Raw genomic sequence first — 13048 nt, 5'->3', positions numbered from 1 at the left:
ATGCAGTTGCAGATGGTCAGTGAATAGGAGGAATTGCCTTCTGCACCTAATTTGAGAACACGTAGGGCAGAGAAAAGGCAGGAACAGAGAAGGTCAGCCAGATTACTCAAGAGGAGAAAGCTTTGCCCTTCTTGATGGGCTGCACTGGAAGCTGGCTATTTAGCATGGCAGATGAAGGGGAATGGTGCTGGTAACAATGTGTTTGGTTTCTAGCTGTGTGTATTCTGATCATTGTGATTCCTGCCTCACTTTAGATTGACACCATGTTTGGAATTGAATCATGCCTTGGAAACTTTGGACTTTTCTTTCCTCATGAGCTCTCTTGTGTATAGATTTAAGTTTGTCTGGTAGAATTATTGTTTTGGAAGAGAAGCAACTCAGAACTAAGGAGAAATTTCCTGACAGTGAGGACAATTAATCAGTGGAAGAACTTGTCTCCAGGAGCTGTGAATGCTCCAACACTGGAGGTTTTTAAGAAGAGACTGGACAGTGATTTGTCTGAAATGGTATAGGTTTTCCTGCCTGAGCAGAGGGTTGGACTAGAAGACTTCCAAGGTCCCTTCCAGCTCTGTTATTCTTTTATTCTCGAGTAGCTTAAAACAGTGCACCTGAACAGAAACCTTATAAAATGGATCAGGTGAAAGATGGTAACTAGTAGAAGATCTTCCAATGAGCTTCTATGTGTAGGTGGACTTCAATGTAGGATTTGCCAGTCTTAGTCCAACTCACTGCATCTGAGTGGGTTAAATATACCAATCATTCAGTACAAGGATTATCATGGTGATATTTCAAGTTACTATGTGCTAAAAAGTGCCAAAAATAATCATAATATCACATCTGTAAGTCCCAGCAAAACATTTTACTGAGTCATACTAGGTGGAGTTGCCAATGAAAAATAGAGAATATAATTATCTATATGTAGGGCACACTTTTCCTGTTTACAATGAGCTGAACCTTATTAGGAAACATGAAAAAATGCTTGGTTGTGATACTATCTGCTAGCTGATGGAGTAAGTAGACTGAGTTAAAGATTCAAAGGAATTATTTGCATAATACAAAACAATTGTTTAAATAAATTTCTTCTGATAGATGCTTAAAAATAATACTTTCTTAATTTTATTCTCTGTACATTCAAAAGAAAAACTTGTTGCTACTCATTTTATAGGTGGGCTGTTGTCAACATTGTTCATTATAATATTTTTTTAACATTTCCCAATACATCAATCAGTCAGGCAGTCAAGGTAATGCATTGCCTAAAGCCAAGCACTTTTTAATTTAATTTATTTTAACTTAAATGTTTTGATTTCAAAATTAGTTAAACTGTGCCAACTTAATTTCAGCTACATTGCATTCCTGGTATTTGATGCTCTTTGATGAGTGAATTATGAAGAAATTGTGACATGAAACTCAAATCGGTCATTTTGAGCAAGCTGCCAAATCTAGAATGGGCATGTAAGACTGTAATCTGAATTCTCAGTTAAAATCTATTGGTATTGGTCCAGTAGCTATCCCTATTGTTTCATTCATGTTTATACTGCATTCTTATGATATGTTGTATTTTTTTATAACCTACAACATGCTTTTAGACTAAAGCTGATATCCAATATAAATATGACAGGAAGGAAGGAAGGAAGGAAGGAAGGAAGGAAGGAAGGAAGGAAGGAAGGAAGGAAGGAAGGAAGGAAGGAAGGAAGGAAGGAAACATTAACCACACTAACCCCAAAGATTATTTTTTTTTAATTCAACCTACCTGAATTGTTTGGCTCTGGTAGACCTTAATTACATGAAAATTAAAACTGTATATTCCTTTTCTCGGTGCTACAAACACAGACTCCAATGTAAAGAAATTGCCCACATTTACTAGGATCTATAAATAAAAGAAAAGAAACCAGTAATTAATGGAAGCAATGGAAAACAATGAATGAACCCAAGTTTAATTTCAGATTTTGCACATTGTTCATCTGACAATGTATGCAAGTGTATGCAAATAATCAGATTTTACTTCCAACAAGTTCATAATAAGATGTAATGTGTGCAATTATTATTTGAATAAAACCCACTTATTTTCAATTAAAGGAATAGAAATTCCTTTCTCAAATTCTTTAATTTCTCCACATGCTTAGTTGAGAGTAGGCATTACTGAAAGCAACAGGAACCTATTTCTGAGTATACTTAGAATCATGTGACATTTTTTGTACAACTAGCTGAGAGGCTGCTTAGTTCCACTACAGTTCCTGCTGAGTTTCAAGCAGGTGAGTCATCTCATCACATGGAATTAAATTACTTAGGTAGCTAAAAAACATTTGTAGCACAAATCTTTAAGTGGTTTAGTTATGTAAGCCTCACCAAAGTAGCCAGGCAGATATAAACAAAAGCACAATGAATGCCAACTGTTGAATAAACAGCTGCCCACAAACTTCTGTTACACAAGCAAGTGGATCAAGCTTTACAACACTTCTGAACCATCAAGATTATTTGTCCAATGAATGAGAATATTACAGAGTTTCCTTCAGCTGTTGATGGTGCAGTGCAAGGTATTTGCTACACTGAATTGATCTGGAACATGCTCCAATCCAAATTTATAGTTCCTAATGTGTACAGCTCCCTACAACCTTGGATATAGAGCCAACCACTCAGCACATAACAGTGCCAAGTAACAGCAACATTAGGAAGAAATAATATGAGAAGCTGGAGAAGTACCAGGGTCTGAAGGAGGAACTAGAGAGGAAGTAGTGGAATGTAAAGATCAAAGTGTTCCCAGTGGTAGTACAAGCATTTGGGCTGTGATTCCTAAGCTGGCAGGGTGTCTCCAACTGATCCCAAGAACCTCAGAGCTCTCTGTTCAGAAGAGTGCAGAGTTAGGAGCAGCTAAGGTATTGTGCAGAACCCTCAAACCCCCAGGCCACTGATAGAGGGTTCAAGATGGAGGAAGATACATGCCACCTATAGTGATAAGAAGGGAATTTTTAGATGATAGGCGAAGATGATAATAGATAGATAGATAGATAGATAGATAGATAGATAGATAGATAGATAGATAGATAGATGATAGATAGATAGATAGATAGATAGATAGATAGATAGATAGATAGATAGATGTGTGTGTGTGTGTGTGTGTGTGTGTGTGTGTGTGAGAGAGAGAGAGAGAGAGAGAGAGAGAGAGAGAGAGAGAGAGAGAGAGAGAGAGAGAGAGAGAGAGAGAGAGATATGATATAGATATACAGTATGTGACAACTGACAGTCACAACTAGCAGTGTGCATTCATGCCTTATTTACACCCCATTCCACAATTTTTTGCAGTCTTCTTTCAACATGCATATAGTTCCAGGATGCTCTCATGACATAAATTATTCCTAAGGGAGCAGATTACATGTCTTGAAGTGACATGTTGAATCCCACTTAATTTGGGAATGGGTAAGATTATATGTAAAATAGGCAGAGCTGCATGTTGTTGTTGTTGCTATTGCTGATTTGTTTCTTTGTTTTAAATTGTGTATTTTAGAGTTTAGGATTAGACAGCAATAGCAATAGATTTCTATACTGCTTCATAGTACATTACATTCCTCTCTAAGTGGTTTACAGAGTCAGCATATTGCCCTCAACAATCTAGGTCCTCATTTTCCCAACCTTGGAAGGATGGAAGCCTGAGTCAACCTTGAGCCAGTCAGGATCGAACTCCTGGCAGTTAGCAGAGTTAGCCTTCAACACTGTATTCTAACCACTGTGCCACCATAGCTCTAGATAATCCACAAATGGTTTGAAAGGCTGTCTGTAGTTCTCAGATTGTACACTGCCAACCCTATATTAAAATGAAGGTTAAGAGGCAGAGGTAGACATGCAGCATTTCTGTTTAAAAGACCTGCATTGATATGGGTGTTTTCTAAATAGAAAGGATAAAGTTTCTTCTCCCAGTTCTATAACTATGTCTTACTTTTTATACAAATAAGCAATGGGTAACTATCATGACTTTTTTATCAATACAAAAATTCTTGAATTAAATCTGTTTTTGAGGAAAATATCTAATTTAGCAGTAGAACTATTTAGAATTCTTGTCTACATTTCCTGAGGAATATCATTTCTCTGTCTATTCCTTACAACAGGGGTGTCAAACTCGCCATGTCACGTGACGTGTTGCGCCATGTCACAACTTTTTCCTCGTTGCCAGAGCTGGGGTGGGCACGGTTTCGGCATGACACATCTGGCCTGCAGGCCGGCAGTTTGACACCCCTGCCTTACAACCTTAACCTAAACCCCACCTTTCCCACTAAGCTTGTGCTTAATCTCATAATCCTTATTGCTTACAAAAATGATAGCTGAGTTCATAAAGAAACATGCATTTCTGTTCTTTGCTGCCCTTAAGCCAATCTCTCCTCCCTAACTCTTTTATTATTACTATTATAGTCACACAGTCAGCCACAGCCACAGACGTATAGACATGATTTGGCATTTTTGTCCATCTATTAAGTCCTTACCAAAGACCTCATATAGACAGATGGTGGTGTTTGTTAAAGGTATTAGTTCAGGCTGCAAGCTGTTCCAACTAAAGCTGCCTTTTGCAATTGATTGATGATGATTTTGTCAGTGTTGATGGTGCTCAACTGGTGCTCAAGTTGTTTAGGAATTGCATCCAAGGTGACTATTGTTGTTGTTGTTGTTGTTTGTCACATAGATGTTTAGACAGATATATTTTTATCCACCTAAAGAGTCCTTCTGAAGGACCTGGGATGGACAGATGTTGCTCCTTGTTGGTGGTAAAGGTATTGTAATATTACAGGCTGTAAACTGTGCCAAGCAAATCTGTCTTTTGCATTTGACTAATGGTGATTTTGTTAATGCCAATGGTGTTCATGTGGTACTCCAGAAGTATTGGGATTGCATCCAGACCACCTATTACTATTATCTTTGTTTTCTTTTGCCATAGTTGTTCTACTTCTATTTGCAGGTTTTTATATTTTGTGATTTTTTTCCCCAGTTCTTTTTCTTCTATTCTGCTGTCTTCAGATGTTTGCAACATCCACTATCCAGACATTTTTGTCTTTCTTATTAATAATTTTAAACCTAGGGCTTTGTGTGACAGATGCTTGTGTGTTTAAATTCAAAACTCCCAGAGCACTCTAGCTTCTTCGTTTTCTGTTACTTTGCCTATTCTATGGTCCTACCAATTCTTGCTTCTAGTCAAGTTGTATGCACCGTTGTTGGTACTTTGTCATGTCATTGTTAGTAATTAATCTGTGTGATCTTCTTGCAGCACATAACTAGGTGGTCCACTGTTTATTAAGCTTCTTTGCTGAAATGACATTAGCTGTCTGTGGCTGGCTTCTCAATTCTGGCTTTATATGCATTTGTTCTTAAGCTATGGTCTTCTGCAGTCAGATTCAGCCCTTCTGTTTCTTTCTTCAACTCTCCTGCTCTTAGCTCTTTCCAGGTCTTGTTATCGCATTTTCTTGCTATTTTTTTAATATAATTGCCATATTTATTTATTTATTTATTTATTTATTTATTTATTTATTTATTTGATTTGTATACCGCCCTTCTCCCTAAGAACTCAGGGTGGTGAACAGTGACATAAATATCAAAATGCACAAATACAGAAATTGAAAACAAATTAAACCCTAATGCTCAAATGCAGAAGATAAGTTACATTAAAACAATAATTACAACAGAACCCGTCAGACCAGACTGGATTGCTCAAACAGATAGGGTTTTAGGTCGCGTCAGAAGGAGCGAAGGTCGGGAGCCATCCGGAGCTCAACCGGTAAATGGTTCCATAGGTCAGGTGCACCCACAGAGAACGCCCTCCCCCTGGGAGCCACCAGACGGCATTCTCTGAACGGCGGCACCCTTGGGAGCGCACTGGGCGGAGGGAAGTTGACGCTGGCAGCAGGTGATTCCTAAGGTACTCCGGACCCATGCCATGTAGGGCTTTGAAAACCATTACCAGCACCTTGAATCTCATATTATAATAATATGGCATATAATTGCCTTGCCATGTCTGTTTTCTCTTCTTCATTTGGTCTTTCACATGGGCCAGTTTGGTCTCTTTGGTGTTCATTGTAAGCATTCATGATATCATACCTTATCTTCTACACTGTTCTTCAGATAGTCTTCCAACGTCCTTTTTCCTTCTTCAGTTGCAACATTCCATGCCCACCTATATTCCTTGATAAGTAAATTCTGTCAACATCACTGAAGCGTATAATTCATTGAGATTATTGGTGGTGGTGCGGGGTCTTTCTATCCAGGGCTTCCAGTTCAGTTTGAGTCAAATCCACTATTCCACCTACATATTGCATGACTGGAATTGTCTAGGTATTAACTGTCTTGATAGTATTCCCACCACTGAGTTTGGACCTTAAGGTCTTCTTCAGTTTTCTGAGGTATTTATTAGTAACCTTATTCTAGACTTCAATGTGCCTAATGTTGACAGTTTTTTATTATTGTTGTTATTAACAGCCTGGCCAGTTTTGCAATCCTCTATTAACTGGGGAATGAGTCCCACTTAATTAAATCACTTTTTTTTAACAAAAATGTAGAATTCAGAGGCTTTCTATATAGTACAGAAGAAATTATAAAAACCTGAACTATAGTATGGCTCATGCAGTTTTTTTTCATTTCTGCCACAAATTTATCAGAGAATCTAATATAATGTCTTTTCCAGCTTCCCCTAGCACCTTAGATGTGCTTTGGACCTTTTATAGTATCATTTGCCTTTTCATAATTTGTTGCCTTTAAAATTGCTTTATCATTTTATTCTGCTTTGTATGTGCCTCCCTCTACCTCTGCCCTGTTATCTTTTATCAGAGGGCACTGTTCAAATTAAATGTAACTTTCTGTGAAATATCTGCTTTGCATATTGCACATTTTAGTTTGCCTTTCAATTAAATTACACACAGTAGTGAATCCTTTTTATATATATATAAACAGATCACCATCTGAAGTTCTCAATAAACTTTGATGGAATAACAGCCACCTAACATGTGCTTTGCATATAAGGCCTATATTCTTCAGTAGCCTTTCTCAATTTGATGCCATTGAAAGTTTTTGACCATAGCACCCATTAAACTTTGACCACTAATCGTACTGCAAGGGGCTGACGAGAAATGTAGCCCAACATACAGTATCTGAAAGACAGGGGAAGAGAAAACCCTCTCAGATCATTTGCAAAGGATGGAAAAGGATTGAGTCTTCTGAATAAATATTACAGCATAAATTTATCAACCCTCCTGTCCAAAACAGTTTCTTTAGATGACATAAAGATAACTAAAAATTAAAATAACACAAAACTGTAGCTCCAGTACTAGACTAAACTTTATATGATAAATCATTATTAATATAATAAAAACTACATATAGCATCATTTAATCAATAATGATGTATTATCATAAAAGTAATGAGGCGTAATGTTGCATTCTCTCTGACTCTACTATCTAAAATATAATACTACCAGTAACACAAAGAATAGCTTCATATCTTCTATTGCTGTGCAGAAAAAAAATATTTGTAAAAGTTCTACTTGGGTCATTCTCATAAGGCAAGTTGCAATCTTTTGATGTCAGCAAAAAAGCCATATTGGTAAAAGTGGTAGATCATCCACTTTACCCATCTATTTGACTTCCTGCCTAAATACATTTCTGTGAGCTTAAAGGAAAATAAACTCCATTCAATGGGACTTTCTTCTCAATAAACATGTATAGGACTGGAGTGTACCTTAGCAACATGTTTTGGGATCAGTCAGGGTAGGGATATACTTCAGTTGTCATGACAATTCCAAAAGCAATATCATTTGCATATAATGAGTAACATATGCTACCTAATGTATCCAGTAATGAATGTGAAGATGTGAATGAAACATATGAAGAGAAGAAGTGGATGGTATCTCCTAGGAAGACAGGAAATTCAAACTTTGCAGGAAGAGTTGGGTATTTTTAGGTGGTACACAACTATAGAGGGGAGAAGCATATACTTCAAGCATATACTTTTAAAAGTCATCTCTTATATATATTGCATCTGGATAGAAGTGGGAAAATACTGATCTTTTGCCTTCTATTCCTTCCCCTTAGAAACAGATAGCTGTCGTGGGGTTCCACCATCTCCATGTATCTTACACTACATATATACCTGACTTCTGATCCTTTGAAAAGGCTAATGACAATGTGACTGAGTTGGTTACAAGATTCCTAGGACTCTGGAGAAAAATGCAGATCTGTCAGGCTGTCAGAGAATATGCCTTGAAAAACTAAAGAATAACTTGTGGGCTTAATCAAACCCTTCAGCTCTTATTTGAAATAATATGATGTATCTATAACTCTATAGGTACACATAATGCATAAAGAGCTGATGGTAGGATATTAGATATGGTACATTTTAAACCAGATTTTAAACCAGAATTGGCATAATATAACTCCAATGCCTTTCTGTCTTCTCCTTCAAAGCATGGATCTTTGCCAGTCCAAAATTACATCCTGTAAGCAGCATCAGTTTCAGTAGGAAAACTGACACATTTGTTTAATTTTCCTATTAAAATTGATTGATTGTATTAAGACGCATTAGATAAAAATTGAAAATGCAATATGTTATCTTGGAAAGTAAGAGGAATAGATTTTTTTTTCTATTTTTCTAAAAGATAAAGGAAGTATTGATGTCTATTTCAGGAATGGATTTGGAAGAAGGGAGGAGTGCAGAAAGTCCTTCCAAGGTTGCAAAATTCTGCAGTGATGCTACTAAGGTGCAGTGAATTTTCCAAAGGACAGCCTCCATATTCTACTAGTGTGACCTGACTGAGTTTCATTAGTACATTATCTATATACATACCAAATGCATATCAATTTAACTACACCAGAATAAGTCTAGTGTAGGATATTGGTTCTGTAGGGTGCAGAAACCTCATAAAAGTTTTTAAAGATTTAAGATTGAAAATTTGAATGGTTTTGAAAACTCATAAAACATTTAAGTTGCTGGGAAATCTGGTTGCAAATCAACTGAAGTGCTTCTGGAGGATTGGAGATTTTCTTTATATATCTTCACTTTATCTCTCCTCCCTGTACTTTGAAGCTTTTAACAAATTTCCAGCTTTTCTTCAGGATATCAAAGTTAAATTAAAATACCAAAATCTTATGCCTTGCTATTTCTAAGTATTCTCAAGAATAAAGTATAAGGATGCATATGTAAGTTGATTTTTACAGTCTTCCCTCAGTATTAACCTCTTTGAAGCATTAAATAATTCCTGCACTAAATGATATCACCTCATTTATTCCAGCATATCAGGAATGGTAAAACTGTTACATATGTGGTAATGTGAGACAGGCTTTTTTTTTTGTTAAGCCGGAACTGCCAGAACTTGTTTAACCATCCATGAGCCTTTAAATGTAAAGTGGAAATGTAGAAACTGAAATCAATAAGTAATAAAAAATAACTTCATTCTCAGAGGAAAGCATGTGTGAAATTGCTATCCATCTTAAGAGGAAAAAACAAAACCTATGAACTGAACAGTGACTGAATGGACCAAATGCTTCTGTCTCCAATTCCTAAGTTTCAGCCCACTCCTTTCAAATGAAGATTAAAGAGTTTGCAAATCAACTCCACCTGTTGATTCCCACCTACTATCCTTATCCTATCTCATCTCAGGACTGTAAGCAGCTGCCTCCCCCTCCACTTTTAACCTAGTCCCTTTCCCAGGGGTGAAATCACTTTAAAAGAAAACATTCACGACTTAAATAAAACTCAGGCAAAACCAACTTCCCCACTCCAAACACATGCTCCTTTTGTCAGGAGGAAACCATCAGAATGTCTTTCTACTTACAGCAAGATACCCATGTATGTTCTTTTTACCTGATCAAAATAGATTATCCTGGTTTTGTTGCTCATCTCAGAAGGCTCATGGTTGGTACTCCTGACTGCGGAGAAAGCGACCTTAGAATTAGCAGCCCGTACAGAGATCCCCAGAGGAGAAGAAGAGGATCCCTTAGAATCGGTCGCTGGGTTGGAATCGCAAACTACCAAGCATTTTCCTTCCAGTACGATGGGTTCCGTGTCATTCTGCGCCCAGACGGGGAAAACGGAGAGAGCCAGCGTTAGGATGATGGTGGGCACCATGGACAGCGCCCTGCTTAAAGCGCCCATGTTCAGCACCAGGAGCGGCGGACAGCGAAGCCTTGCGCGGATTGCCCAACGTTCCTCTCCTTCCACCTCTCTCCACGCTTACACAGACCACGCCACAAAGCCAGCTATAGCAGCCCTACCAGCAGCGGAGGGGGAAAAAAACCCGCCACTCTTACACAGACAGAGGCACACAGGCACACACGCACCGCTTGCTACCAGCGCAGCAGCAGCAGCAGAAGGAGCTTCTTCTGAAAATTTCCAACATTTCCAGCGAACAAAGTCTGTCTTCCCTCCTGTTTGATTCTGGAGGTAGGGAGCCTTCAAAAAGCAATTGGAAATGTGCTTCCAAACACCTCCTGGACAAAATCAGCTCTTCCCGGTGCCCATTTCTTTGCCATTGAAACCCCCCGCTCCCAGAATCCAGGAGGAGAAAGCTATGGCGGGAGGGGGGGGGGAAGCCCTAAGGTGAATTATTGACGAAAACAGCGAGAGCGAGATCAGGAAGAAATAAAAACATTTGACGTAGCAATGAGTCGTCTCATCTTGCCCCCCATTCTTGTCCTGAAGGGATTACCCGTTAAGCTCAACTATTGATAGCTGAGACTTGCCTTCCAAACGGGCTCAGATACTGTGGCTGAGCTCATTTGCCAGGATGCTTTGAAAATGCGAAGTTCCCTCGCTCTTTACCACGATTCCCCCAGCGTCACGGCATACAAAAGCACGCCCAGCCCTCGCTCGTTCGCTCTCGCTCTCTCTCGCTCCTGCTCGCTCACTACAATTGTCTTTATACGGAGCGTCTAGCACAGCACTGCCGGAAATTACATTCTCCGAGGTTACCATTCCAAGCATAACTTTGTCAATTATTTTAAGGATCATGTGTTGGAGCAAATGTTTTTCCCACTGTGTTAATTAGCGTTTGGCCTTTCCTCTCGTCTTCGCAGCTTTAACTATTGAGCAATCGTCAGTCAAATGCTTATTGCAATGCAGTATTTAGAGGACAACCCTCAACATGATTATGAGGAAGAAAAATCCAGGGAAACAATGAGATTTGTTTCTGAGCAGAAATTTGAATAATCAGGTGGCAACTTTTTACAGATTTAGAGTTTTGCGTCTCATGTAAAATGTTTATAGGAGTTATCAACGTGTAGCATAAAAGTCAGAAAAACCAACCAACCATCAAAATTGTGAGATAAAGTAAACTGCATCCAGTCATAAGATTAGAATATTTTCAATACCTGTGCACAAAATTTTTGATTGAAAACCCTCTTAATGTTCATGATATTGCTGCAGATCATTGAAGCATTTGTGAAATGCTTCAGTTTCTTGGAGAAACAGCACAACAGTGTTTAAACTGAAACAAAAGTCATACATAGTTTATCCCACTTTCATGTTGAGATTTCTGGGTTTGTATTCTAGGGCACTGCCTAGTGGATCTTTTTGAAAATGTTTCAGTTAATTTATTTATGCTGTACAACAGAAGGCAGGATACCTTGAAGAAAAAATATAGCAATATAATTGTTAACAACAGCATTTCAAGACAGTTTTCTCTCTTACCTATGTTATTCATTCTTCCTTCCAGAAAGGGACACAAATAGAGTTCACATTTTTAAAGACTTTGATTGAGGCAGCGGGTGGTATTCATTTACTGAATCATTTATACCTAAGATTTCTACTAAACATATTTTGAATAATATAACAAATCATAGTACTTCAATTTTCTTCTCAACAGTTACACAAACAAATTTTAATTAAACCTCTCATTCTAAGATTTCATTATATTTTCCTTTTTTCTATAACCTATTCTTTCTAATCATCAAAACCACAAGGTCATGTACCTTCTTATCATTCATCACCACAACGTGTAGCACACATCTGTGCTATTTCACAGTGAACCATATTCCAAAGAATCCATTTAATTTTGTGCATGCTTTACTTCCATCATGTACGACTTTATAACATGCAACAACTAATTGTCATCTTTATATTAACTGAAAACATTCCATAATTCAAGACCATTCAAATAATAATAACAACAACGACGATGATGATGATGATGATGATGATGATGATGATGATGATGATGATGATGATAGAGTTGGAAGGGACCTTGGAAGTTATCTAGTCCAATCCTCTGCTCAGGCAGGAAGCCCTATACAATTTTAGACAAATGGTTGTCCAGTCTCTTCTTAAAAACTTCCAGTGTTGGAGCACTCACAGCTTCTGGAGGAAGGTTATTCCATGGGTTAATTGTTCTAACTGTCAGGAAATTTCTCCTTAGTTCTAGATTGCTTCTCTCTTTGGTTAGTTTCCATCCATTGCTTCTTGTCTTGCCTTCAGGTGCTTTGGAGAATAGCTTGACTCCCTCTTCTTTGTGGCAGCCCCTGAGATATTGGAACACTGCTATCATGTCACCCCTCACCTTACTCTTCATTAAACTACACATACCCAATTCCAGCAACCGTTCCTTATATATTTTAGCCTCCACTCCCCTGATCATCTTTGTTGCTCTTTTCTGCACTTTTTCTAGAGTCTTGACATCTTTTTCACATCGTGATGACCAAAACTGGATGCAATATTCCAAGTGTGGCCTTACCAAGGCATTATAAAGTGGTATTAACATTTCACTTAATCTTGATTCTATCCCTCTGTTAATGCAGCCTAGAACTGTGTTGGCTTTTTTTTGGCAGCTGCAGCACACTTCATCATACTTTATCATTTGCTTTTTCACTATTGCCCAGGGTTTAAGTTTAAACCTGTTTATGTGCCATCACTGCCTCTGCCTAGCTTCTCCAGGGACATGTCTGTGCTTCTACAGATGTGACATAAAGCCATATTTTTTTCAAATTTTCCTCACACTCAAATCCTGCAATGATATATGAGAATGACCATGGGAGACAGGGGGAAGAGCTGCAGCCAAGGGATTGGTCAGATAAGGGGCAGCTGAAGGAAG

The 13048-nt window shown here is 38.1% G+C and overlaps 1 protein-coding gene across 1 annotated transcript in view; it reads right to left on the bottom strand.

Moving 5' to 3' along the window:
- The window catches only part of CBLN4 (cerebellin 4 precursor), a gene marked incomplete at both ends in the record, with an annotated part of 31136 nt that extends 21017 nt beyond the window's left edge, over window positions 1–10119 (bottom strand). Inside the window, 2 exons of the mRNA XM_081322440.1 lie at window positions 1751–1867; window positions 9829–10119. Coding sequence (XP_081178566.1) covers window positions 1751–1867; window positions 9829–10119 — 408 coding nt within the window. The remainder of the gene's footprint in view (window positions 1–1750; window positions 1868–9828) is intronic.
- Window positions 10120–13048: the final 2929 nt, after the last annotated feature.

This window comes from Vipera berus, assembly GCF_964194415.1.
Source record: "Vipera berus genome assembly, chromosome: 3".
NCBI classification, from domain to species: domain Eukaryota; kingdom Metazoa; phylum Chordata; class Lepidosauria; order Squamata; family Viperidae; genus Vipera; species Vipera berus.
The sequence above is the reverse complement of the archived record's forward strand: the minus strand, read 5'-3'. Positions and strand labels throughout refer to the sequence as shown.